At 37.8% G+C, this 22929-nt stretch overlaps 3 protein-coding genes across 5 annotated transcripts; 1 reads left to right on the forward strand and 2 right to left on the reverse strand.

Annotated features, from left to right (window-relative positions):
- The first annotated feature begins 3214 nt into the window (after nt 1-3214).
- On the forward strand, nt 3215-9206 carry DRT101 (phosphoglucosamine mutase-like protein). Of its 2 annotated transcripts, none has more exons than XM_088718963.2 (10): nt 3215-3374; nt 3453-3715; nt 4800-4922; nt 5013-5155; nt 5261-5512; nt 5609-6024; nt 6111-6286; nt 8151-8247; nt 8470-8680; nt 8869-9206. In XM_088718963.2, exons 1-9 carry the CDS (start codon nt 3308-3310, stop codon nt 8634-8636), a joined length of 1704 nt encoding a protein of 567 aa, XP_088575089.2. In that variant the 5' UTR covers nt 3215-3307; the 3' UTR covers nt 8637-8680; nt 8869-9206. The 2 variants fall into 2 exon arrangements, with proteins under 2 accessions (XP_088575089.2, XP_008788828.3); XM_008790606.6 differs by having other exon boundaries at nt 4800-4919.
- A 4774-nt stretch (nt 9207-13980) lies between these two features.
- On the reverse strand, nt 13981-16695 carry LOC103708074 (protein trichome birefringence-like 4). Its single transcript, XM_008792844.4, has 5 exons — nt 16157-16695; nt 15496-15688; nt 15174-15367; nt 14386-14544; nt 13981-14317 (listed from the first exon to the last, which is right to left on the reverse strand). The coding sequence occupies exons 1-5, from the start codon at nt 16693-16695 to the stop codon at nt 13981-13983; spliced, it is 1422 nt and encodes a 473-aa protein (XP_008791066.4).
- Nucleotides 16696-19486: 2791 nt separating this feature from the next.
- LOC103706503 (homeobox-leucine zipper protein HAT2-like) lies at nt 19487-21917 on the reverse strand. 2 transcript variants are annotated; one of them, XM_008790635.6, is made up of 4 exons: nt 21503-21917; nt 21118-21377; nt 20125-20178; nt 19487-19981 (listed from the first exon to the last, which is right to left on the reverse strand). In XM_008790635.6, the coding sequence occupies exons 1-4, from the start codon at nt 21660-21662 to the stop codon at nt 19961-19963; spliced, it is 495 nt and encodes a 164-aa protein (XP_008788857.2). In that variant the 5' UTR covers nt 21663-21917; the 3' UTR covers nt 19487-19960. The 2 variants fall into 2 exon arrangements, with proteins under 2 accessions (XP_008788857.2, XP_008788847.2); XM_008790625.6 differs by having other exon boundaries at nt 20099-20178; nt 21503-21870.
- Nucleotides 21918-22929: the final 1012 nt, after the last annotated feature.

A 22929-nucleotide genomic window follows, 5' to 3' on the forward strand; every position in this document is an offset into this window, starting at 1 on the left:
TTTTTCTATTTTTATTAGACTTGTTGAAGTATTTACACATCTTAAAACTAGGGCCATTTGTTCTTAATAGCTTGCATCATGAGTGCAATTCAGTATTACGAAAAAGTATTTTACTTTTTTTATTTTTTTAATTATTATAGTTTTAATTTTAGATTGTAACATTTGAATCAATTTATTTTGAATATTATGACCTAAATAATGATTGTGAATTTCACCATGTTGAATGTATCGAACATGTTCTTGCATTACTAGATCAAATTCTGCAATCATTTTAATAAGACTTAGAAAATTCTTGTTATTGCTTGGGTAGATCTTTTCATTCTTTTTTTGAAATGCTAAATTATTTTTTGCAAGATTTTTTACTATGGTATAATTTTAAATAGTACTTTTTTCAATGATCATTCTCTTGGTTTATTTGTTCTTAGAGACTTTTGTCAATTATTTTATTTTTCAACAATCTCACTTCTAAATCAATCCACTTATTCATGCTAGTATTATGTTCATTAGTTGTGTAATGACTTTTGAGCTTAATACTTAGATTTTTTCAATCCCTAGTTCCTTCATTGACTAAGTGACTCATGCTATGCTTTGAATCAAATAATTTACAACAAAAATAATATACCCTATCCAAATCCTTCGAATACACTAACTATCTTCTATCATATTTTTTACCATTAGGTAACTTACGAATGTAATGTATCGTAGAGAAGTGTCTATTGTTTTCATCCCTTAAACAATGAAGATTATAATCTTTATTTTGACTTCTTTCCACTAAGAGATTTTCCAACTTTGTATCAATCTGTTTCCATCTACCAGGATCATATATATTTGTAGAAATAGAACTAGTTTCACTAAGCTGTACACTATCTTTGTTTATCCTATCTCCATCTAATTACTCATTGTGTTCTTCACTAGAGATTGTTTTAGTTGATGTTTGAATACTACTATAAATCTGGTTGTCAATCTCATTTTGTTTCGTTTTTTCTATGTCATCTTCTAACTCTATTTCGGGTGCTTGTTCTGTTGCTAATTTCTGAGTTGAACTTGATGTGATGTTTTATTTGTTTGTGACAACAAATCTATCTAGAGCTCCTTTTTGAGATTGAATGAGTTTTTCGATTTTCATTTTCTTTTTGAGTTTTTTATTTCCACATTTATATTTTCTATTAGATATTTGAATCTAAAAATAATATTATCAAACAAAGCAATTAAGACAATCACCACAAACAAACTAAAATATAAAAGGGTTAAAAATGATAAAACTTGATACAACTCTAGATATTCTTCTGTAATTTGTGTTTTCTTGATAGAATTCCATGCTTTCTCAAATTAGCATTTGGGCAGCCTCTCTTAATTAGAAGTATTGAATGGAGCATGTGCTGTAGACTAACGGACAATTTAATCTCCTTTTCTCACTTCCTACGAATCAGCTACAAATTTGATATATGATGTTTCGATGGCCGAAAATATTGATGACAGGAGATACAGAAAGATACAACACTTACATGAATTTTATGATTATGGGTTTTAGGTTGTGATTTGTAAGGATAGCTTGCCATTTCGTTTTACTTTTGCCCTTTCTACCTTGCCGCTATTGCTGTAGGGATTACTGTTGAAGTGAATGGCTTTTTGTTACATGACTCTTATTTCTCTGTGGTGATGTTCTAATGTTTTTCTGTCAACTGTGTGGTGGTAACATCTGATCATCTGATGATAAAGAATTGGTCAGAGACAATTGCACTCGGTACTGAATGAGCTCCAAATTATTACATTTTCTTCATTGGGGGTCGTAATGTCAGTAATCTTGAACTATACTGATCACATTCACAAATTAACCTAAGTATTTGCAAATCACATCATACTTTTCTCCTACTCAATGTGATGTCAAATTTGACAAATGAACCCACACAAATTATATATATGTGAACTGAAATAAGGTATATTCAAGGGCCTTTTAGTGTGATGTTACATTATTCTTCCGGCATATGCATATAAGGGAAAATAAAATTACAAGCAAGGATTCATATGTTGCCCAGAATTCTCCAAATAGGTTTCATCCATGTGAAAACAAATGCTTGTGCGTCATACTGTATTTTTATGAAAAAATGAATACCATACAACCAATATTGTCTCCCAAGGAAACTATGGATGTTTGATCAAGAACCCTTATGACAACAAATATATGCACATTACATATTTAGGCATGAATATATTTCCAATTATATATAGGTCCTTAAGTTGTAGGTGGGCTCACAATCTCTGTGGATGTGCCTTCACAAGCTTCTTTTTTTATTTTGGATAAGAGTGCTGATATTTTAAATTCAAACTATTCAAGTGGTATCAAACTATTCGAGAAAAGGCTCGTGCTCGACTTGACTCTGAATAAAGTTGAGTGAAGACAATTAAAGTTAAAACTAGCCAAGCTCGACCCTCAATTTCAGACTTAATATAATATTGATTTCAAGAAATGCTTTGTAGACCTGTACTCAATTAGCTCAGTTAGATTGCAAGTTATCTTTACCTAGAAAAATTAAATGGATGAGCAATTCTTTTACTTGGGGTTTTTTTCCGATATTGCTCATCTTTATCACCACATAAAGCCAACTTCTATTAGCATATGAGCAATTGGATGTTCATCTATCTTCTATCTTTCACTTGTATGTGTGTCTGCCAAATGTCTCTAGCTTAGTTTATATGCTTTTCTTTCTTTTTGTTTGGAGCAACCAAAAGTTGCAGTGAGCTGGTTATAGATGCCGATTCTACTCAGTCTGTTTCTTTTTTATCATTTTTTTGAAACGGACGATTCATATAGATCTAGTATAGATGCATCCAAAAAAAATCAAAATACAACATATCTTAAAGCGTACTAGGTAGCTCATTTTTTCCAACCTATAGAGTGTTTCCGGAGTGGTTGGCCAATACGAGGCCATTCTGTCGCAGACTATGACTTGGATGTCTCAGACCAGGGGGTGGCACTTATCCGCACTGCCAGCAGTCTGCCTTTATCCATGGTTATTGAGCCTCCTCCATCTATAGTAAAAAATCATTATCATTTCATAAAAGAATGTATTTAGAGAGCAAATCACAACCATTGATGCCCCTCTCATGCGATCTAATCATCTATCAAATATTTCATATTTGCCTTGCAATGATTTAACATAATTTGTTCTTAAAAAATTCTTATTTTATGAAGTAAAACTAATTTTATAATTGCATAACTATCCACATGGTCCTCACGTGCATGTCACGCGCTCGGTGCTAATATTGTGAGGGGCAAAGTCGAGATGAGAAACAGCATCAGCAGGCGATGGCGGATGAAGCGAAGCAGCGATCCCTCCTCCTCGAATCCGCCTCGCGTTTTCCTCTCCCCTCTGGTTCGCACCATCTCAAACCCTAATCCCGGAATCTTCTCGGTTTCCCCGCATCAAGAAGATCCCACCTTTTGCTTGCAGGGGCGAAGTTCTCGTACGGGACCGCCGGGTTCCGGTCGCAGGGCTCGATGCTGGCATCGACGGTGTTCCGGGCGGGGATACTGGCAGCGCTGAGGTCGCTCACGACCGGATCCACCGTCGGCCTGATGATCACCGCCTCCCACAACCCCGTCGCCGACAACGGTGTCAAGATCGCCGACCCCGATGGCGGCATGATGACTCAGCGATGGGAGCCCTTCGCCGACGCCCTCGCCAACGCCCCAAATCCCGAGCACCTCCTCCAAGTTGGGCTTTTTCTTCTTTCCCCTTTTCTTAGTAGCTCCGTTCTGATTTGATCTTGGCCTTGTTTGTGGAAATTTTGATTTAGATTTCATTTTGTTTGTTAGTATTTGGATTGCCCGATTCAATATCTTTTATAACCTATGTTGGATGGTAATACTGTGGTGTTAACTTTGATGTTTAAAAGAAAGAAAAAATGGCTCTTCTTTGTTTCTTGTCTTCGTAGTTTTCTCCCCTTATTTCTATTCTCTCTTGACCTTGCCGCTCTTAGCGGAGAATTTGGTCTAGATTTCAGATAGTTTGTTTCTTTTTGGAATGTATTTAGCGGATTTCTTTGAACTTGCCGTCGTCTGACTCAGATAGTTTGTTACTTTTTCGAATGTATTTTTTTACATTTCAGTTAGTTTGTGAGTATCTGGAACTTATGTGATGCCCGATATGTGGTGATTTTAGTTTTGACGATTCGTGAAAAGCTCTTTTTTGTCCCATGTTTGGTGATTTCCTTCTGTGCTCTTTTATTTTTCTTATGAAATTTCCAAATTGCCCCCATACTGGATTTCGATGTTACCATTTAGATGATCTGAGATTTTTTAAATTAAAAAATTTGGACCAATAAACTTTATCATTAACTTTTTAGATGGTGAAATATGTATTCTGTATATCTATTTTAGTGAGATTCTGAAATTCTATTATTCTTCTTAAACCTTTTCTGCGATACACAAATAAAAAGTCGCTCACTTATTATTATGTCCGTCTAATGCAAGTGTTTTATATTGTCACCCTTCTTTTTGGAGGAAGATTACAAGATTTTGTTTAAACATTTGAGATGACACAGACCAATCAAGACCCCTGGGTGGTCAGTGTCAAGTCCTGAACCTGCTCAGCTAAAGAAAATGACTAATTAACAGACCTGTCCATGTGTTCATTGATTAACCTGGAAAGACCGATGAGAGTTTATTTTTTTTATAGTAGTAGTGTACCTCACTCGAATTTATGATAACCCAAACAGTTCAGCCATGCCCCTGCTTGAGTTACAAGCTCATGCTACTGAGCTCGGCCTTTTTATTCTTTTTTCCATTTGATTTTCAGTTGGTGATTCAGTTTTCAAAGGAGGAGAATATAACATTAGGAGGGGGGCAGTCTGCACAGATATTATTGGGAAGAGACACGAGGCCTAGCGGTGAAGCTCTTCTTGAAGCTGCAAAGCAGGTAGTGGTGTCTTTAGAATTGATATAAATGTTCTGATGTATATTTACTGTCAAATGTAAAAAATAAATGCAATTTCTCTTTCTTCTGTTGAAGGGAATTAATGCTATAATTGGTGCTGTTGCAATCGACATGGGAATCTTAACAACCCCACAACTCCATTGGATGGTTAGGAGTAGGAATAAGGGAATGAAGGCATCTGAGCCTGATTACTTTACGCAACTCTCAAGATCTTTTAAGTCGGTTTGAAAAGAATTTTTTTTTTGACCAAAAAAAGCTTTTATCAGACGTAAAAGGAAAAATGATGCTTTAGTGTGTTTAAGATTCAAAATATTGGATGGCAGGTGCCTGATGGACTTGGTCCCTAAAGAAAAAATAAAAGATCGGATGGATACAAAACTTGTTGTAGATGGAGCCAATGGTGTTGGTGGAGGGAAGCTTGAAGAACTGAAGAAAATGATGACAGGGTTGGAGATTTACGTGAGAAATTCTGGTAAGAAAGGAGAAGGGATACTTAACGAGAGATGTGGTGCTGATTATGTGCAGAAGGAGAAAGTTGTTCCATGTGGTTTTGGCCCTGATGATGTAGGAATAAGGTGCCTCTCTTTTTCTTTACTTCGTAAGTTTGAAGCTTGATACATTGAGCTTGTATTCATCTACTGCTAACTGCATGGGTTCATCTAGTGTTTCAGGTGTGCTAGTTTTGATGGTGATGCTGACAGGCTTGTTTATTTCTCTGTCTTATCACAAAGTAGTGATAGCATTGATCTTGTCGATGGAGATAAGATATTAGCTCTCTTTGCAGTATTCATCAAGGAACAATTAAGTATTCTTAATCAGAAGGAAAATGAACTATACAAAGAATTCCCAGCAAGACTTGGCATTGTTCAGACGGCATATGCGAATGGAGCATCAACAGATTACCTCAAGCAGCTGGGCCTGGAAGTAGTATTTACTCCTACAGGTGTAAAATATCTGCATAAGAAAGCTTTAGAGTATGATATTGGAATATATTTTGAGGCAAATGGGCACGGAACTATTCTATTCTCAGAAAATTTTATATCTAGATTGGAGGCTGTGAACAATGAACTTGCCTCTGGATCTGCAGGTTTACTCATGAATTTATGTAACATATTTAGCCTGCATGCCTAATATTTCAGGACAATATTAAAATTCCATTACTGTTGTTCTTAGGTTCGGAGCATCATAAGGCTGCTCTTAGATTGTTGGCAGTCAGTCAATTGATCAATCAAGCAGTAGGAGATGCCCTTAGTGGGTTGCTTTTGGTGGAGGCTGTGCTGCAATATATGGGATGGTCAATCCAAAGGTGGAGTGAACTTTACAGTGACCTGCCCAGTAGGCAGCTGAAGGTAAGTTGCTTATGTGGGTGCTTGTTTGGATGATGCTATTTTTACACAACCTAGACTTGCTTGAATACACCCACTTGTAGATACATAGACTGAATTCGATTCTACTTAACATGGAAATCCACAAAATAATTAATAATATCCAGCAGTTATATTACAATTTTACAATGCCTATGCGTCTAGACAGAAAGATATCAGTCACACTAGATTTTCTGTGATTGTAGATGACAGTTCAAATTCAAGAAGACAAAACTTATCCTATTGGTAATTGTTTTTTCTCCCCTTACATGTTACTAATTCTATTAGTGAACTGTACAGTTACGTGTGAATTTTGATAAACTGAATAAAATTTAACAATTAATCCCTTTTATCGAAACTAAAAATATTTGTAATGAGCAATGTTTCAAAAATTTCCCCACTTTACCAGCTAATAGATCAATTTGTTTCTATGCCTGCCATTTCTGCTGGTTGATGTGCCTGACACTTTTTCTTTTTGTTGGATGAAGTTGTCAACTACTCTGCTTATTTGCTGCATGATAGTTGAGATTATTGATATACTTCCCTTGCATGACATTTCGTTGTTGGGCAACTAAAATTCTTTTCTTCTTTACTTAGAATGAACTCCATCAGTTGTTAATTTCTGATTTCCAAGCAATGTTTGTGATGCCAACCATAATTTTAATATTCTCTAAGGTATCTATGTATTTTATGTCCATATTAAGATCCATCTAGATTTGATTGGATGGCTTTCTTCCTAGTTTCCTTCTGCTTTTGGTTTTGTGGTTTTGGTTGGGGCATTTTTTGGGGTGGTGGGGTTCATATTGTATTGTTGATTGAATTCATATTCATATATATAAATGAGAAGATGGTACAAGATCAATTTTCATCTCCTATGGACACGGATTTTGCTATTAGATTAAGTTGGTAAATTGAAGTGATTTAGTTATTAGTAATCTTTAGGTATGGGATAAGGGTAGGATGTCTCTGATTATACTAAGGAGTTAAATTTTAATGAGGATTTAAATTGGGCTTATGATTGGTATGGAGTATTTTAGAATTGAAGCTAAATTTGAAGGATTGTGAATCTATTTTGAATCTACAGTTCTAATTTTAATTTTGAAATAAGTAACTGCTTTTGCAGACAGATTGTTATCAACTAGTAAAGGGTAGCTCAATGCACAATGCTCCCGCCTTACCCCTGCATGCGGAGGGGGTGTTTTCTTGTTTCGAACCCATGACCTCCAGGTCATAGTGAAGAAACCTTACCGTTGTGCCAAAGCTCTCCCTCACAGATTATCTACTAAGCCCTCACAGAAAAATCCAAACTTGTGATTTTTTATACTGATCTGAAGAATCTGTAACTTACAGCACTGCATGATCTGGAGATCTAGATATTTGAGTGAAACTTCATCGTGTATAGTGCCTAATATGTACCAAACAAGAGTTGCTCTTCTTGTTAAAATATTCCTTTACAGATTTAAAAATGTAGAAATAGATCTCTATCTGTAAATTGTCTCGTTCCACATTCATATCAAAATAAATCAAGCATCATGCCTGATAAGTTGATCCTTCTATGGTGTTACAAATAAACTAAACCAGCAATTTTACCTTCGGTCCATGCCTTTTAATAAGAAGCCCAGCTATAACTTATTAAAACGTTGAAGTTAGCTCGATCTTCTAAGCTCTGTCTTCTATGTCCTTTTTTTGTAAGGGTGCATCCAACATCAAATTAGCCACACTTTCTCTGTATAAGATTTAATCAGACATTTTATAATGTTTATTTGGTTTCAACAGGAGATTTGTTTGAAACAATGTTTTTTTTTGACATTTGTGGGTTCACTGATTTTTTTGATTCTTTTTTACTCAGGTAAAAGTTGCAGATAGAAGCGCTGTAGTCACAGCAAATGCAGAAACACAGGTTGTGAAACCATTGGGACTGCAAGAAGTGATAGATGCTGAGACTGGTAAGGATGTGCATGTCTGGAAGTACCTCTGGTTGCCTGTATATGGAATGATTATTTTATCTATCTTTGGATCTTATATGAAAATTCCTACCTAATTAGTATACTCTTTAACCCATTTGACTAAATATTAGGAGATTTTCATGATTACTATCCTAAGTTCTGTTTAACAAATAAATCACACTTACTGATTTATGGCACTTTCTTTGCTGGAACTTATTGCAGCCAAGTACAATCGAGGGCGATGTTTTATCCGACCATCTGGTACAGAGGATATAATACGTGTTTATGCTGAGGCATCCACACAGGAAGCTGCTGATGGTCTTGCCCACTCTGTGGCGCAACATGTTGATCACTTTCTTGGGTTTTGCAGTCCTCACCAATTGGCTTAAACAGACAAATTTCCAAATTTTGAATATTTAGTTGATAGGTCATGGTAAGCATTTACCTTTTTTGTTGTAAACAATCTTCTAGTGGATTCGATCCTGTTGATATGTTTACCTTGTGAATTCCTCTTGTTTAAACCAATTTCTTAAATTTAAGTATATGTTCTACCATATGATTCCCCCATGGTTTTCAATATCGCCAGTAATTAACTGAGTTGCATTCCCCTTGTCCATGCAGATGCATGTGGAAACATATTAAGGCCAGCTTTATGAAACTCCAGTCATTAACTGTTCTTGTTAAGGGGAGAGTAAGATGAATCCAAGTATATATCAACTTCTACATTCATCTTGCAGAGGAACTTGAAGGATTTAAAGCAGATATTTTTTATATCATGATTAATGCTAGATTTAGTTTTGTTGTTTTTGCTGACAGGAAAATAATGTAAACACTTGATATCTAGTTGTTTCTGCAGATTTTTGTTTGAATAGTCAAGGACCCAATTATATCATTTTCTAAATACATCTAGGTTTAAACATTGGCAATATATATTGATGAAACATTCTGTTTTTTTCTAATACGAGCCATTTAATTTAAACTTGTTGGACTTACTGTGCAAATTATGGCATATAAAACAAAAGAAAAATCAAGGAAAGATAAAACAATTATGTGAAAATTTTTCATTTGAAAAAAAAGAAGTAACCTTAGTTCTTCTATGTAGTTCTTAAAAGAAAAAAGTTAGTTAAGCTCTTCTGATTTAAAAATAAATCAGAATTTAGCATTAGTGCAGAATATGCAATAGGGCAAATATGTAGCAATGATAAATCACAAAGTTTACTTGACTAGTTTCTTCGTTTTCAATGCATGTTACATGTTATTGTTCAGTATTGAAAACATTAAGGATCTTGTAATGTGGGATTTATCAAACTGACCTTGGACACTCAGGTGATGAGAGAAGTTAATAATAAGTGATATGTTCAAATTTTCTCACCATACTTGCACTTATAGTGATTCTGAAATATCTTGCATCGGCTCTGTGTTTTTTACCTTTTACCAAGAATAAAAATGTAACAAGATTTTACAAGTTAGAAATGCATATATATTTTTTCAAGGTGATCTTATAGGGGGAGAGTACAGTTTACTTCTTGAGAAATGGATTTGTTGGACATTCCATGGAAGTTCGGTGTTTTGCTTGCCCTTCAGATTGCAATCTTTGTCCCAATAGATTGAGATAGTATATGGTGCTTCTATTCCAGTATATTTGATTTCGGCAAATTTGATAGTACTCTCCCTTGTTCCCCAAAGAAAAGACATTATTGTAGATGTTCAATATATTGATACCATCCAGCTTGAAGCTTGAGGGGTGGGAATCTCCATCCTCTCTCTCTCTGCATGAGCACGCTCGCATCCTTCTTTTTTTTTTTTCCCTTAGGCAGATTCTTTATATAGTGTGTGTATGAATACACCTAATAAATCAAAAAACTCGCATCCTATTTGTGCCCTCATTTTCTACTAAAATCGGTTCTAGTTTTACTAAATTGAAGGGAATCGGGCTCCATTCCAAAGCCACCCTAATGTCTATGGAGGATTCCCCTTGATGTGATGTATTTGTTGAGCCTCCAACCCTTGTTCAAGCTTCCGAAATTGAATTGGTGGAAAACGAGAGAAAGCACCTACCAAAGCTCTTTGTAGGAATTAATGCATGCTATCAAGGTGAAGTTAGGATTTAATGCTTGGGAGATTTAGGAGCATACCGCTGCTTGGAGTATCGTTGTTTTGAGTCACCTTTGTGATCTGGATTGGTACGAGAGTTATTGAATGATCGCTTGAAGGAACGCAAACCGGAAAACTGCCTGCGCTGAGAGGAATTTGCAGTTGCCACCAGTGCGGGAGAGGATGCCTCAAGCCGTTTCAAATAGGCTTCATGACTGACAAGGAGGTCATGAAGTTCCTCAAAGGATAAAGATGTCTCCCGGGCTCGAATGGGAGCGGCAATGTCTCGGTATTCAGGACCAAGACCATTGAGAACGTAGAGAGTAATGTCATCATCTGGTAATGGAGAATCTATTAGAGCAAGTTCATCAGCAATAGTTTTGACCGAGTGTAAGTAGACAGTAACACTACGATCACCACGTTGAAGAAGAGTAAGCTCCTCCTTAAGTTGCATGACCCGCGTGCGAGAGTGGCTGGCATAGAGCTTGGTCAGCTTGCTCCAAGCATCGCAGGAGGTTTTGGATGATGCGATGAGGGGTACCACAACATCAGAAACAGATGCCAGGATAGCATTCAGGATTAGTTTATCCTGACGAAACCAGTGGTTGGAGGAAGAACTGGTGGAACCAGACAACGTGCCATCAACATAACCATAGAGATTATACCCAAGAAGAAGTGACTCAAACTGGGCATGCCAGGAAGAAAAGTTGGTGGGGGTAAGACGAGCAGTAATCTGGGTTGAAGCATTGATGGCAACAAGGGAATTATCCATGGAAGAAAAAGCTGATTGATGTACAGTCGGGGAGGAGGAATCAGCCATGGCACAGACGTGAGTTAGAGGAAAAGGAGCAAAAAGAAAACTCAGTGGAGAATGCAAGCTCTGATACCATATAACGATATGAACAGTCTTTCTGAAGAGGTTTTTACACACCTCGTCAGTGATTACATGATGGATATTTATACACAGATTCAGTTACAGGAATATTCTCAGTTACAACAACCCATAACAGAGTTGGTTCTAACAACCCATAACAGAGTTGTTTCGTATATCTGTAGACTGTTGGGATACGAAGCTCAAGGCGGAGGTGCTGGTGTAACTGGCTGTACATATACATGCAACCATAGAGATGGCGGCAGGGTTGGTATGGCTTAGATTGGTTATTTCTTGTACTCTTTTTGCTAGGAAAGCACGTATCCATACTCGCCTCATACCTGTCTTAGGGTAGGATGGGATGGTTAGAATTAGACAGGGCATACAAGTCGAATAAATAAATAAAATATAAAAGTAAATCTCTTCACTTCACATAACATTAAATAAAATAAGAGTCAAAGATAGAAAACATAACAAATTAAATTTTGAATAATAATAGAAACAACAAACAAAAATATTTTAATTTAGGAATCAAATGTTTCTTAAATTAAGAAAAGCAATCGATTAAAAATTAAAAGAAAAGACTAAGCTTGCATCTTCATACTTTCTCCTCTATTATCATCGTAACATCATAATGATCAAGCATTATATATAATGGGGTCAAGTTTGGGGTAGACATTGCTATTGTTCGCACTACTCTAGATCCGCTGCAGGTTTTAGCATGAAGACCCGTTCTGCCATAGACTCTAAATAGGTTTGTGTAAAATCCACCCATTAGGGTCGAGAAGGGTCGTGTGCCTGATGGAGCAGAGCAGATTGTCATCCCTATGTAGCCAAAAAAAAATTGATTAAAATTTGATTAACACTTTTCACTGAAAATAATGATTTTATGAGGTTTGTGCTCTTTTGCATATGTCCAAATTATCTAAAGTTAATTTCTTCTTTAGATTTTTTTACAATTGTATCTAATTTCTGCAATAGAATTTTTTGTGCACATCCATAAGCATATGCATAGAAGTAAAAAAGATGTTTTAAAACTAAGTTATGTAGGGTTTTAAAGAAAACATAGTAGAAAAATTTAAGGGATGGAGGTTTCTATAAACCAATAGGAAAGTAAGTTCTAGTTTTGAGCTTTCCATATATAAACAGGGTTTAAAATTTTAAAATATTAATATAGGGGAAGAGGTGGAGGAGAGGAGGGAGGGAGGGAGGTGGTCATGGTTCGTTATGACTTATGAACCTCCCCTAGATCTGCCCATGCGTACCATAATAGTATTATCTAAGAAGTAATGTAATATACTAACATAGTAGAATAACAAATACAACATTATACCAACTAAAATAAGTATAATATTATATAAATATATTATTACAACATAATATTGTCTAAATATAATATCACGAGTTAATGCATTATGCCCACTGTTCTTGAAGTGGATCATCCTATTTGGTTCATTGCCCTCGCACTTATCACCTAACAGCCATGTAAACCAAAAGTATGTTTCTTGCAGTCACGATTACCGTGCAAATAGAACTGTAGTGCTTCTGCTTCCAACTGCAAGTTCTATTTAAAGACCAAGGAAAGTCATTGGCAATAAAATATTCCTTCACGTATGCACACCATTTGCGTCCCTCTTAATGATAATAAATTTTACGTAGAAAGCTTACTACTCCAGTCACAGGAACTGACACTTGATAGGAAATTTGACAAAAAGAAAGACCAACAGAGTGGGTCTACCATATGAATAACTCTTGCGTGAGAAAGGAATTGGCCACATATGAAACTTCTTTCATACGAGGTGATGATGCATCCAGTGGCCATTTCCACGACGTCCTGCTCTCTCTGGGGCTCGTTTGGTTGCAGGCCATCTCCTGGAACCTCTCTATGACTCTATCCGTTTTGACTAGTCTTGTGCTCGAGAGCCCCGCGCTCCATCATCGTTGGAATTGTCAAATCCTGCTGGGAAAAAGAGGATTTAGAAATCGATTTTTGTGTTTACGAGCTCCATCTTCGTGAGATCCCGGGATGCTACGGAGAAGCGAATACACAAGCGAGATTGGAGTCGGCATTCCAATTTCCATCTGGTGGTGGTGTTTAATCTTACTTATTTTCCAAATTTTCAGTTTCTAAATTTGAGTTCACGTCTTGGTGCAACAATAATGCTATAACATGAGTGCCATGGACTTAAAATACATAAATAATTCTTTTCCCCTCAAATTTCAAATCCAACTCCAGTTATTAACCTTGATTTTTCATAGTATAGAAGTCGCAAACCTTAAACTTGTGCCTCCCTCTCCCTGCATCACACCTTCGATCTGTCCTTGGTCCTCTTGGTCTTCTCATTTCTCTCTCCTTTTGTCGATGAGAGGTGAAGATAAACACAAACAACATCATCATCACAGGTTGCCGAACTTTCACCACTTCCAGACACAGTAGAAGTTTCTTCATGTCTTAAACATACAGCAGTCCAAAGTAAAAACAAAAAAACAAAAAAACATATATGGGCACTCTTCATGTAAGGCAAAAGTTCATGATTCACTGTAGTCTTTTAGCTCCTTATAAATCAAAAGCGTGATGCTTACATTGCCGACGCTTTTGCGATGCTTTTGAAAGTATCGGAAACAAAACTACCGATACTAAGCATCGGTATACATATTAAAAAGCATCGGCAATGTCATGGATTTCTTATGGTGCAAAGAGAAGGAGATTAGACCATCTATAGACTCCAGTCATTTTGTCTGAACTCCATGATCAGCATGCATCAGTGTTAGCTGCTTCTGGTCTCTCCACCTGAGCCCCTCAAAAGCATTGCATACAGGAGCTCATTCCATGCATCAGGGACGCCAGGGAGGCACCAGTGGCTGCAGTCCTGCACCGCTCCAGGCTTCCTCTGTGCCGCGGGCTGGCGGTACACTGAAGGATGAGCATCCTTACGGTAATCCGTCATTCTTGTGATGTTGAGATACAGAACAGGCGTTCTCATCTCTTTGATCACCGACCCGAGGATTTGCACCAGGGCCGGGTACTTTGCTAGGTGCTTGTCATTGGTAATTGGAAGGGTCTCTCCATCGCAGGTCCCGCCTGAGCTCCACCGCCGGCCGCCGCTGCAGAGAACCTGACTTCAGCTCTCGTGTTCTACAATTGTTAGGATAAACCGGTGAATCAGACTTGCCTGAAATGAGAGCTGGAGTAACCCCGGAAGAAGACCCGAGTTCGTTTTGAGTCGATATGTGTGTCGATCCATCTCGCCCATGTTCTCATCGCCTTCCCGTAAGCCTCTGCTGCTCTCAGCTGGGGGTACACATGACCATCTTCCTCGTAGTAATTCTTCCTGCTAAAACTTTGGAAGTTAGCAGCAAGACATGAAATTTAGGTGCTAGGTTGGGCTAAGAAACCAAGTTCTCTTATTATTCCGAGGTTCAAAACAATTTCCATGGGAGCAACCATTTACATGATTTAAAAAACTTGAGACCGTTGCAAAGACCTCCGAGGTCAGTTACTACTCTATTCTCTTTCCGGATCACTTGTTTCTTTAACACCACTAAATGGTAATAATTCTGGTGTGCAGCATTTATTTTTTCAGTTACCCTGGAATTCAGCAGAAACTGTTGCTGCAATCATAACAAATAATTCAATGTGGACTGTTTAATTAGCCAGCTTCAAGTTGGAGGGTTCAACCAATCAACAAAAAAAAAAAAAAAAAAAAGGAAAAGAAATCATGAAGTACTAAAATCCAGTGCTGACTAATACCTGAACAGTTTTATTAATTGATCGATTGATTATAGGAAAAAGAAACCATGTTGTAGTCCAGTTAGGTTGAGGAAAATAGAAAGTAATAATCTTTTTCCTTCCTGCATGAAGGTCACAGACATACAGATATGCATAACCAAATGAAGTTGCTTTATGTCTTTCAAAGTGAACTTAGAATTCTAGAAGCTGATGGAAATATTCATGCATTACCCTTTGGAGGTTTTCTCATGTGTCCACCAGTGCCCTGAGTTAAATACAATCACATCGGCATCTTCGAACTTTGAAGATGATTCTTCGATCAAATCAAGTCGAAGTGTCTCCCTCCGCCGTCCCTTTGCATCCACTCTTGCCCATGGTTGCACAAGAAATGGCGATCGAAAGAACTCGATCGAACAGTTATAATCCTATGCTTCCAAAATACAAAATCAAGTAAATGTAGTGCTGCATGACAATGTGCAATGTGATGAAATCTTTCATCTTATAGTCTCTGTAATCACTATAGAGTTATGAGCATATGTACAAATATGCTTACGATGAACCTAACAGCATACGAATTATTGGTTCGAAACTCCGTCCTGCCTGCTATCTCGAATACCCGTCGCTTGTCTCGCAGAGAGTTTCTCAGGATGCAGACCAGTGACTCCCACATATTCCGATTCAGCGAATCCCCGGCAAACACCAGCCTCTTCCCCCTCAACAATTCCAGCATTCTCTTCCCTTCCAGCCTAAGAATATAGATTTCAAAGCTGGTGAGAAAAATTCAAACTATAGCAAAGAAATTTCATTCAGAATCTCTAGCTTGACTTCAAGCAGGGCAAGTACTAGGCAATTGAAATATAATAGTAACTGCCCAAATGACAGATTCAGCAGTAAACCAAAGTTAAAACATTTCCACTTCCCATGTCGACAGGCTCCAATTACTTGAGAAAAAAATCAAAAGTACAATTCTTTTGCCAGAATTCCATCCAAGAACTGTTAGTAGTTCTGAAGACATTGTTTTCAGAAGCATAAGGAGAACCCTATATATATATATATATATATATATATATTCACCAGAAAGAAGAAACCCACATTAATCAAAACTGATTACAAGAAAGACAGAAACTAAAATGACAAAGAAAAGCAACAACCCAAACGGCACCAACGCCAGAATTCAATGCAAGAAGTGAAAGAAAATGGAGGAGATTCCAGACCTTGGTATCCTGCAGCCCTTAGGCTGCCACCGGAGTTTCATGTAGTTCAAATCGGCGCGGCCATTGCCGAAGCAGTCGAAGGCATTGTCAATGAACGGACATGTCCCCGGTGAGTAACTGGGGCTCAAGTCATCAGCCACCCATCTCCCATCAAAGAGATCACAAGAGGCCAAGTCCCCATGCCCACCCTCCACCCAACTCCCCATGTTCCACTTCTGGTTCTTGAGGAGGTTAAGGTCTTGAATGACGCCGGAGAGGATCTTGGGAGCAGCAGAAGGGAGGAAAGTGGAAGAAGAATTAAGGACTTTGGTAGCATTCGTGCCATTCTCAGAAGTGTTTGAAGGAATAAAAGGTGGCGAGCCAGCGCCTATGAGGACCCGGGGGCGTAACACCAAAGTCTGAGGGTGGCGGCCGAGGAAGATGATGAAGGAGAAGAGCGCTAACAGTAGGCAGGATGTGAAGCAGGTTGCGATCCCAAACAGGAAGGACTGGAAAAGAGGCTTGGGGACGTCCTTCAAGAGATTCTTGGAAGAGGCCATGAGAGAGAGATCTTCTTCCTGATGTGTTCTGTAGTTTGGTTAAGGGATCTTCCTCTTGATGAGTTCCAAAAGAGTGGTTTAGGAGAATTCTTGGCTTGCCCTGGCCGCTGGCGCTTCATGTCTTGCATCAGATTTAAAGGCTATATAACGGCTTGCATGCATATATTAACACATGATTGATTGGTCATAGCATTGGATTAGTGTGGTGACTAAAACCTTGACTTTAATGACTCAAGACCTCACCTAAAATAGCTAACCAAAAAATATTATTTTGGTGGCTAGTAAAAAAATATTATTTTAGTTTCTTAATTCTGTATAAGTACTCAAGATCTACCTAGCAAATAATCACATCCTCATCAGGTTAAGGATTCAAATCCATTCAAATCTAATCACAAACACCACGATCGGCCCATGGTCAGCCTCGATGGATCCATGCTGTAGTGTCTCCTATTTCATATAAGTTATGGGCCGAGTCTGCTCTAATATCATTTGTAACAACCCAAGACCTCACCCAAAATAGATAGTCGAAAGATATTATTTGAGTTTCTTGATCTGTATAAGTACCCAAAATTTATCCAGCGAATAATTGATATGGGACTAAACACACGCTCGCACAAGCCCTTACATTGATAAAAGAATATTCATTTCCTTACATCACAATCAATTACTGAAACCAAAAAAAAAAATACTGAGAATGTCAAAAGGAGAAGAAGATTTCATATAACCAGAAGGATGGGTCTCTTTGAGTACAAAAAGGAAAATTATATATCATGATCACAATCCTTGTCATTATCAATTCTTTCTTGAATAATATATTTCTTAAAAATAAATTTTTTTTAGTAACAGCACAATTTATAGATCAACAAAGAAGCAGAGGATATTATTGTAACGACAAATGCCATTGGACTGCCATGTACCTAGGGATAATTTTTTGTAATCATCCATGTTATATACCGACGTTTAGTGTGATTATGATAATAGTTGTGACTTTATCTGTTCTTTCACCATTCATTTTATTCGTTCGCTTCTCCTTGCTTTTCTTTAGACTAAACAAGAAGCTTTATTGGAGTTGCCTTAAAAGTCCTACAGGAAAAGATCCAAGTAGAAACTCAGAGACAATATTCTAAAGGGTTTTTATTGCAGCGGCGGCAAAAATTGATCTAACCCAAAAACCTGGCCCTACACAACCTTCTTTGGGCTAGGTTCAGTCGGGTTTTATTTAGTTTGTGTCTAGATTCTCATACCTTTTGACCTTTAAATGAGCCCTATATAGATCAGAACTTTGACCCACCTCGAATTATTTAGGTAGAGTTCTATACGGATCGGAAAAATTTATATATGATTGGATCATGAATCTGGATATATTTTTTTTAATAATTTATAACACTAGTTGCTTATATCACCTTGAAGATGAATGATCAAGAATTATAAAAATTAGGTTAGAAATATTAGGTTGGGTTCATAAGGGACTAAGGTGTGTAAAAAAGACAAGACTGTGGATGGAATGGTTTACATAGGATCGTAGGTTTCAACCTATATATGGACGCTTATGGTTTGGGGAGTCTTGACCCAATGTTGAGAGGGGTTAAGTATGGGAAGGGTTTTGAACATTATGACTAACCCAACCTGAGCCATTGCTATCTCTACTGCATTGTTCACATCCCTTGCAAAAATAAAATAAGTGGTGCTTTCTAAATTCTAATGTTCAAATGCATGCTTTTCTTCTTTTGCTCTATATAAACCAATGAGTCATCAGATAGCCAAGATTAACATATTCCACATTTCTGAGGTTAGCTTGTTCCATGGACATCCTTCCAGTGGTACAAAGATGATGAAGAGCAGGATTTTTCAGATTTACCATGAAAGAATATAATGATTGCTCCCAACAGCAGGTGATCTATATGTTTCACCCTAGTCTTGTAGAAGAGAGACCATGCTGGTTTACAAGTCAATCTTAGGAAGGACTTAGCGGTGGGTAAATTCTTTTCGATATTAGCCTCCTAAAGATCTTAATCTTGTCAAAAATGCAAATTAATGAGAATTGCATAAAGATTAAAGTCTCAGCATGTCAGAAACATATGGAAAATGGATACAAGATCAGGAGAAGTTGTCGCCATCAAAGCTTCTTGATCACATTTTTACGAGTGATGTTGCATGTCTCAACCTTAGAACATATTATATGGCTCAAGGAAATTGGTGATAGGATACATAGTCGGGTTGCGGTATACAGTACCAAACCCATTTACGCCTGATTTTTGGAGCATTTTCTTTTGGTACCAGGTTGGCCAAAGCACTTCTGTTTCTCTGAAACTACACTATGTATGTGTAATAATGTCTTTATATACATATGTACATGTAATACGGTGTCTTTATATACATGTTTGGGGTGCCGGGGTGCTTCAGAGAATAATCAGAATCACAGAAAAGGAGATCCTACTTCAGTAGCTAAAAAGCTAAAATATTAAACATGTAAAGTTGACATTCGCGAGAAGATGTTCAAGAAAAAAAATATAATACAGAGGGTGAGTCCGTATAAAAAAATAATTCAAATCTAGGGTGGAGTTGAAACAAGAAAGTTTTCAATATAATAATAAGAGGATATATCTTCAACAGTATTGGTTTCCCCTTTATTTCCAACTTTCCATGCATTTTGCAAGTGCTTGGTATGTTTCCAATTTCATGGTTATCAAACTAGGCTGTTATTCCATGCACTGGTTTTTATGAGCACTTTTTTCTCTCATTTGACATTTTATGTATACATGCATTTGTACAATATCTTTATTTGTTGATATAAATATAATATATAATTTGTATTAGAATATATTCATGTTAAAACCTGGTTGTGCCAAGCTTGGGGCCTTGTTCGACCTCCTGCACTCTACTCAAAAGTTGCTCTTCTTCGTAACAAATTAAAACAGAGGAACTGCTATAAAAAAAGCCTTCTCCCGGCCACATTAGCTAACGCTTCTCTAAATCTAACACTCCTAAATTCTGCGATTCTAACATGTTACAAACCAATTATAAACCCTAACAGGCCAATCTAAGGAAGCTGTCGCTGCAGCCGTGGCATCGAAGCTACCAATTTTTCTGAAGACCGATAGCATGCTGACATGAAGGGCAGATAGTTAGCATCGTCGGATGCCTGAAGTGATAAACATTTTGGAGGGGAGATTCGAATGCTTTGAGCTCCTGAATCTCCTTATGGAGCCTTCGGTTCTCTTCAGTCAGATACTCACGCCATTGTTTCAAGTATTCATAGTCCACCTCAGTCTGCTTGAGCTTGGTTCTGAATCAGAGGTAGCACGACAAATAGAAAAACCGAGTGAATAGATAATTAAGAAGTTGAAATTTTAAGACAATGATTAGATTATGGTCAAGACAGCAGCAGAGCGCAATATGATACCGGGCTCTTCGGTTTTGAAACCACACCTCTACTTGCCGAGGCCGCAGATTTAGCCTCTTAGCTATTGCAAGCTTTTGTTTCTGCAATCATGAAATCCTGTCAGCTTTCAAGATAACTTTTGGTGGCAATTGAAGGTGCGCTTACATGATCATTTGGTGAATTATATGTAGCATTTTGGATTTCAGTCAGAAAGTCCGAGGGGATGATTGAAGGAATGACAACCACTACTACCACAATTAGCCGTGCTTATTAAGCATAATGATTAAGTGTATGGCTCTATTCCTCCAGTGGGTCAGAAAGTCAAAATGTAACATGGGATCATTGCTGGCCCTTCAGGAATTGCTCTGTAAAATAATCGCCTTAAGAGTAGCCTTCCTGTTAAGTGAGACAAGTCAAGAAATATTTCCAATAGCTGTTAGTTATTTGAACTCTCATGGAACTAGGGAACAACCTTGCTGGATCTTCAAAAGTTAGGGGTGACCACAATAGTAGAGGGTGAGGTTAATATAGCAAACTCTGCTATCTGTAGGACATGAATTAAAGACACAGCCAAATCCAAGCTTCGATAAAGGCAATCTAAGGATAGATATTTGTTACGGTATCATCTTATATAATTATTACGTTATCATAATATGGTAACAATCGCAAGATCTTTAATCTGACAGAGAGAGAGAGAGATGTAAACATACCCTGACTCAGTGGGAGGAAAGAAGCACCAAGAAGTGAATACTAGAAACATGATTTCTGTTATTTGTTTTTGGAAGGAAATCCAAGAAACTCATTTCCTCTGCTCGTGAAATGAATCCCATGGGTTAACCCATTTATTCTCAATAAAAAGAAAATCAAGGAACAAGATATCAGACATGTTTTCAAACTTGCAAACCAAGCTCCAAACTAAACCAACTAAACAAAGGGAAAAGGGGGGAGGGGAGTAGGATGAAGAAGAAGAAGAAGAAGAAGAGACAAATGAAGTTGTAGAATATATAGGATTTTTTAATGCATATCTCAATGTTACTAACCGGGTTGAGGGTGGTGTGCTCCTTAAACCTCTCTTCCAGATAAGAAGACTGCTCTTTGGATAGCCTTAGCTTCTTTCCTCCTTTGCCTCCCTCACCTTCGCTACCATTGCGACATTGCTGAGAGCCTCTCTCTGCTGTTATGCTGTGAGAAGTTGAAGACGAGGGCTTCATATCATCACAAGCATCGTGTGCATCTCTAGCGGCCCCCTTCACATTGAGCCGTCGTCGAGATTTGGCTTCATCAATGTTCCTTTCTTCTTCTGTGTCCAAAAACAAAGAAAAAAGCATCTCAGCAAGTTTCAGAAAGCAGTATAGTCGATCTTTTTTCTCACCATAGCGTGTATCTTCGATATTACGAGCTTAATTTATGAAAACAGAGACCTACCTAACTCAGTCTCGGCCAGCCACGAGAGCTTCAATTCGAGCTGAAGGGAGGGTTGGATCGTCAGTGCCCCGCCATCTTTATCCATCAAGCTAAGCTCTTGCCCGGCCGTGCTTTGTTTACTACTCCAGTCACCATTACAGGCCGACGAAGCCACCTCCATGGCTCAAAATCTCATACGAAGGCACCAGGAGATGAGCAAGAACAGAATTTTAAATAGAAGTGGAGAGTATCTGGTGGTGATTGATGGGACTCAGATGGTGATAGGCATGAGCGCAGGATTGCAAGTTAAAGGAGGAGCATGAGTAGGAAAGTGATGAGAAAATTCCCACCTTGTCTTCGTCACAAGGGTCCTCTCCATTGCTCCAAGCAACGGAAAGAGAAGGCATTGATTGCTTTCATACTGCACTCTTCCAATAATTTGCCTGGGCACCAAACTGCCCCTGTGAGGCTCTTATTCGGATCTCGCTTTTTAATTTTCTCCTTTTCTTTTGGTTAACACTCGCAAACTTCAGGGGTAAGTCATGTTTGCCCGGGCTTGTATATCTAAACTAGCCTCACTGTGCACACACAAGTATGCCATCATGTACAAGAAACTTAAACCAATAAGAATTTTAAATTCAACAACCTTTTGTCTCCTGACTCATGTAACTTGTGTAAGGGTGTAAGGGTGCAATTATTGACTCTGTAAGAGTTAATTTCGGAAATCAAGCATATCTCTGTAGCTGTACTTGCTTGCACCTTTATTTGAGGGCTATGCAGTATGCCTTGGGCCATGGATCATGCGACTTCATGAGATGGAAGTAGAATACCAAAATCAACTGCCTTTATGAGATGTTTGGGTCCCAGAATTGTGTGATATTAAAGGTAGGTGTCAGAGTAGACACTTATAATATTTCGAAGTACAAATTGTCCTTAAGGTATGCATGCATGCACCCACGCTCTCGCTATGGAGTCGCGGTACGATAGGTGAAATTAACAAGGAATTATTTGTGAAAGAACAAACACGTGCGATGAAGGTTAGGGGATGCCCAAATGGATCGAATTTGCAAATATGTCATGATGTTAGGAGAAGAATGAGTATTAAGAAGAACAAGCATTTAAAATTTAAAAAACTAGAAGTAGACAATGCCCCCCTAGGAACGCCCTTGATCTCTTTGAGGGAAGTTCTAGATACGAAGCTTAGGTGCATTGGTCCAGGAGGATCACTGGACGCAATTTAGACTACTTTGGCCATTATGGATAGGGTAGAATGGGATTCGGGCTTGAGATCTGCCAAAAATTTTGGAGGCCTACATTAGGAGCTCTGAAATAGGTTGGTCAACTAAAAGTTTACTTTGACCGAACATATATCCTAATTTAAGAAGAATTAGGTGGAGCAACAAAAGATAAAGATGATGTACAAGTTGAGATCTATCTTATGTAAAATT

This window comes from Phoenix dactylifera, chromosome 3 (genome assembly GCF_051530095.1).
Source record: "Phoenix dactylifera cultivar Ajwa chromosome 3, Ajwa_hap1_PhDact_Kaust_v1.1, whole genome shotgun sequence".
Lineage (NCBI taxonomy): Eukaryota > Viridiplantae > Streptophyta > Magnoliopsida > Arecales > Arecaceae > Phoenix > Phoenix dactylifera.

What these genes read in the sequence shown, in the direction of transcription:
- LOC103706503 (XM_008790625.6), bottom strand. Translation starts at nt 21,662, where the DNA reads ATGGAGGTGGCTTCGTCGGCCTGTAATGGTGACTGGAGTAGTAAACAA. An exon ending in GCTGGCCGAGACTGAGTTAG is followed by an intron (nt 21,378 to 21,502) that starts GTAGGTCTCTGT and finishes TTTTGGACACAG; the next exon opens with AAGAAGAAAGGAACATTGAT. An exon ending in AGCACACCACCCTCAACCCG is followed by an intron (nt 20,179 to 21,117) that starts GTTAGTAACATT and finishes TCATGATTGCAG; the next exon opens with AAACAAAAGCTTGCAATAGC.
- DRT101 (XM_088718963.2), top strand. Translation starts at nt 3,308, where the DNA reads ATGGCGGATGAAGCGAAGCAGCGATCCCTCCTCCTCGAATCCGCCTCG. An exon ending in GCGTTTTCCTCTCCCCTCTG is followed by an intron (nt 3,375 to 3,452) that starts GTTCGCACCATC and finishes TTTTGCTTGCAG; the next exon opens with GGGCGAAGTTCTCGTACGGG. An exon ending in ATCCCGAGCACCTCCTCCAA is followed by an intron (nt 3,716 to 4,799) that starts GTTGGGCTTTTT and finishes TTTGATTTTCAG; the next exon opens with TTGGTGATTCAGTTTTCAAA.
- LOC103708074 (XM_008792844.4), bottom strand. Translation starts at nt 16,695, where the DNA reads ATGGCCTCTTCCAAGAATCTCTTGAAGGACGTCCCCAAGCCTCTTTTC. An exon ending in CATGAGAAAACCTCCAAAGG is followed by an intron (nt 14,545 to 15,173) that starts GTAATGCATGAA and finishes AAGTTTTAGCAG; the next exon opens with GAAGAATTACTACGAGGAAG. An exon ending in TACTCCAGCTCTCATTTCAG is followed by an intron (nt 14,318 to 14,385) that starts GCAAGTCTGATT and finishes GGTTCTCTGCAG; the next exon opens with CGGCGGCCGGCGGTGGAGCT.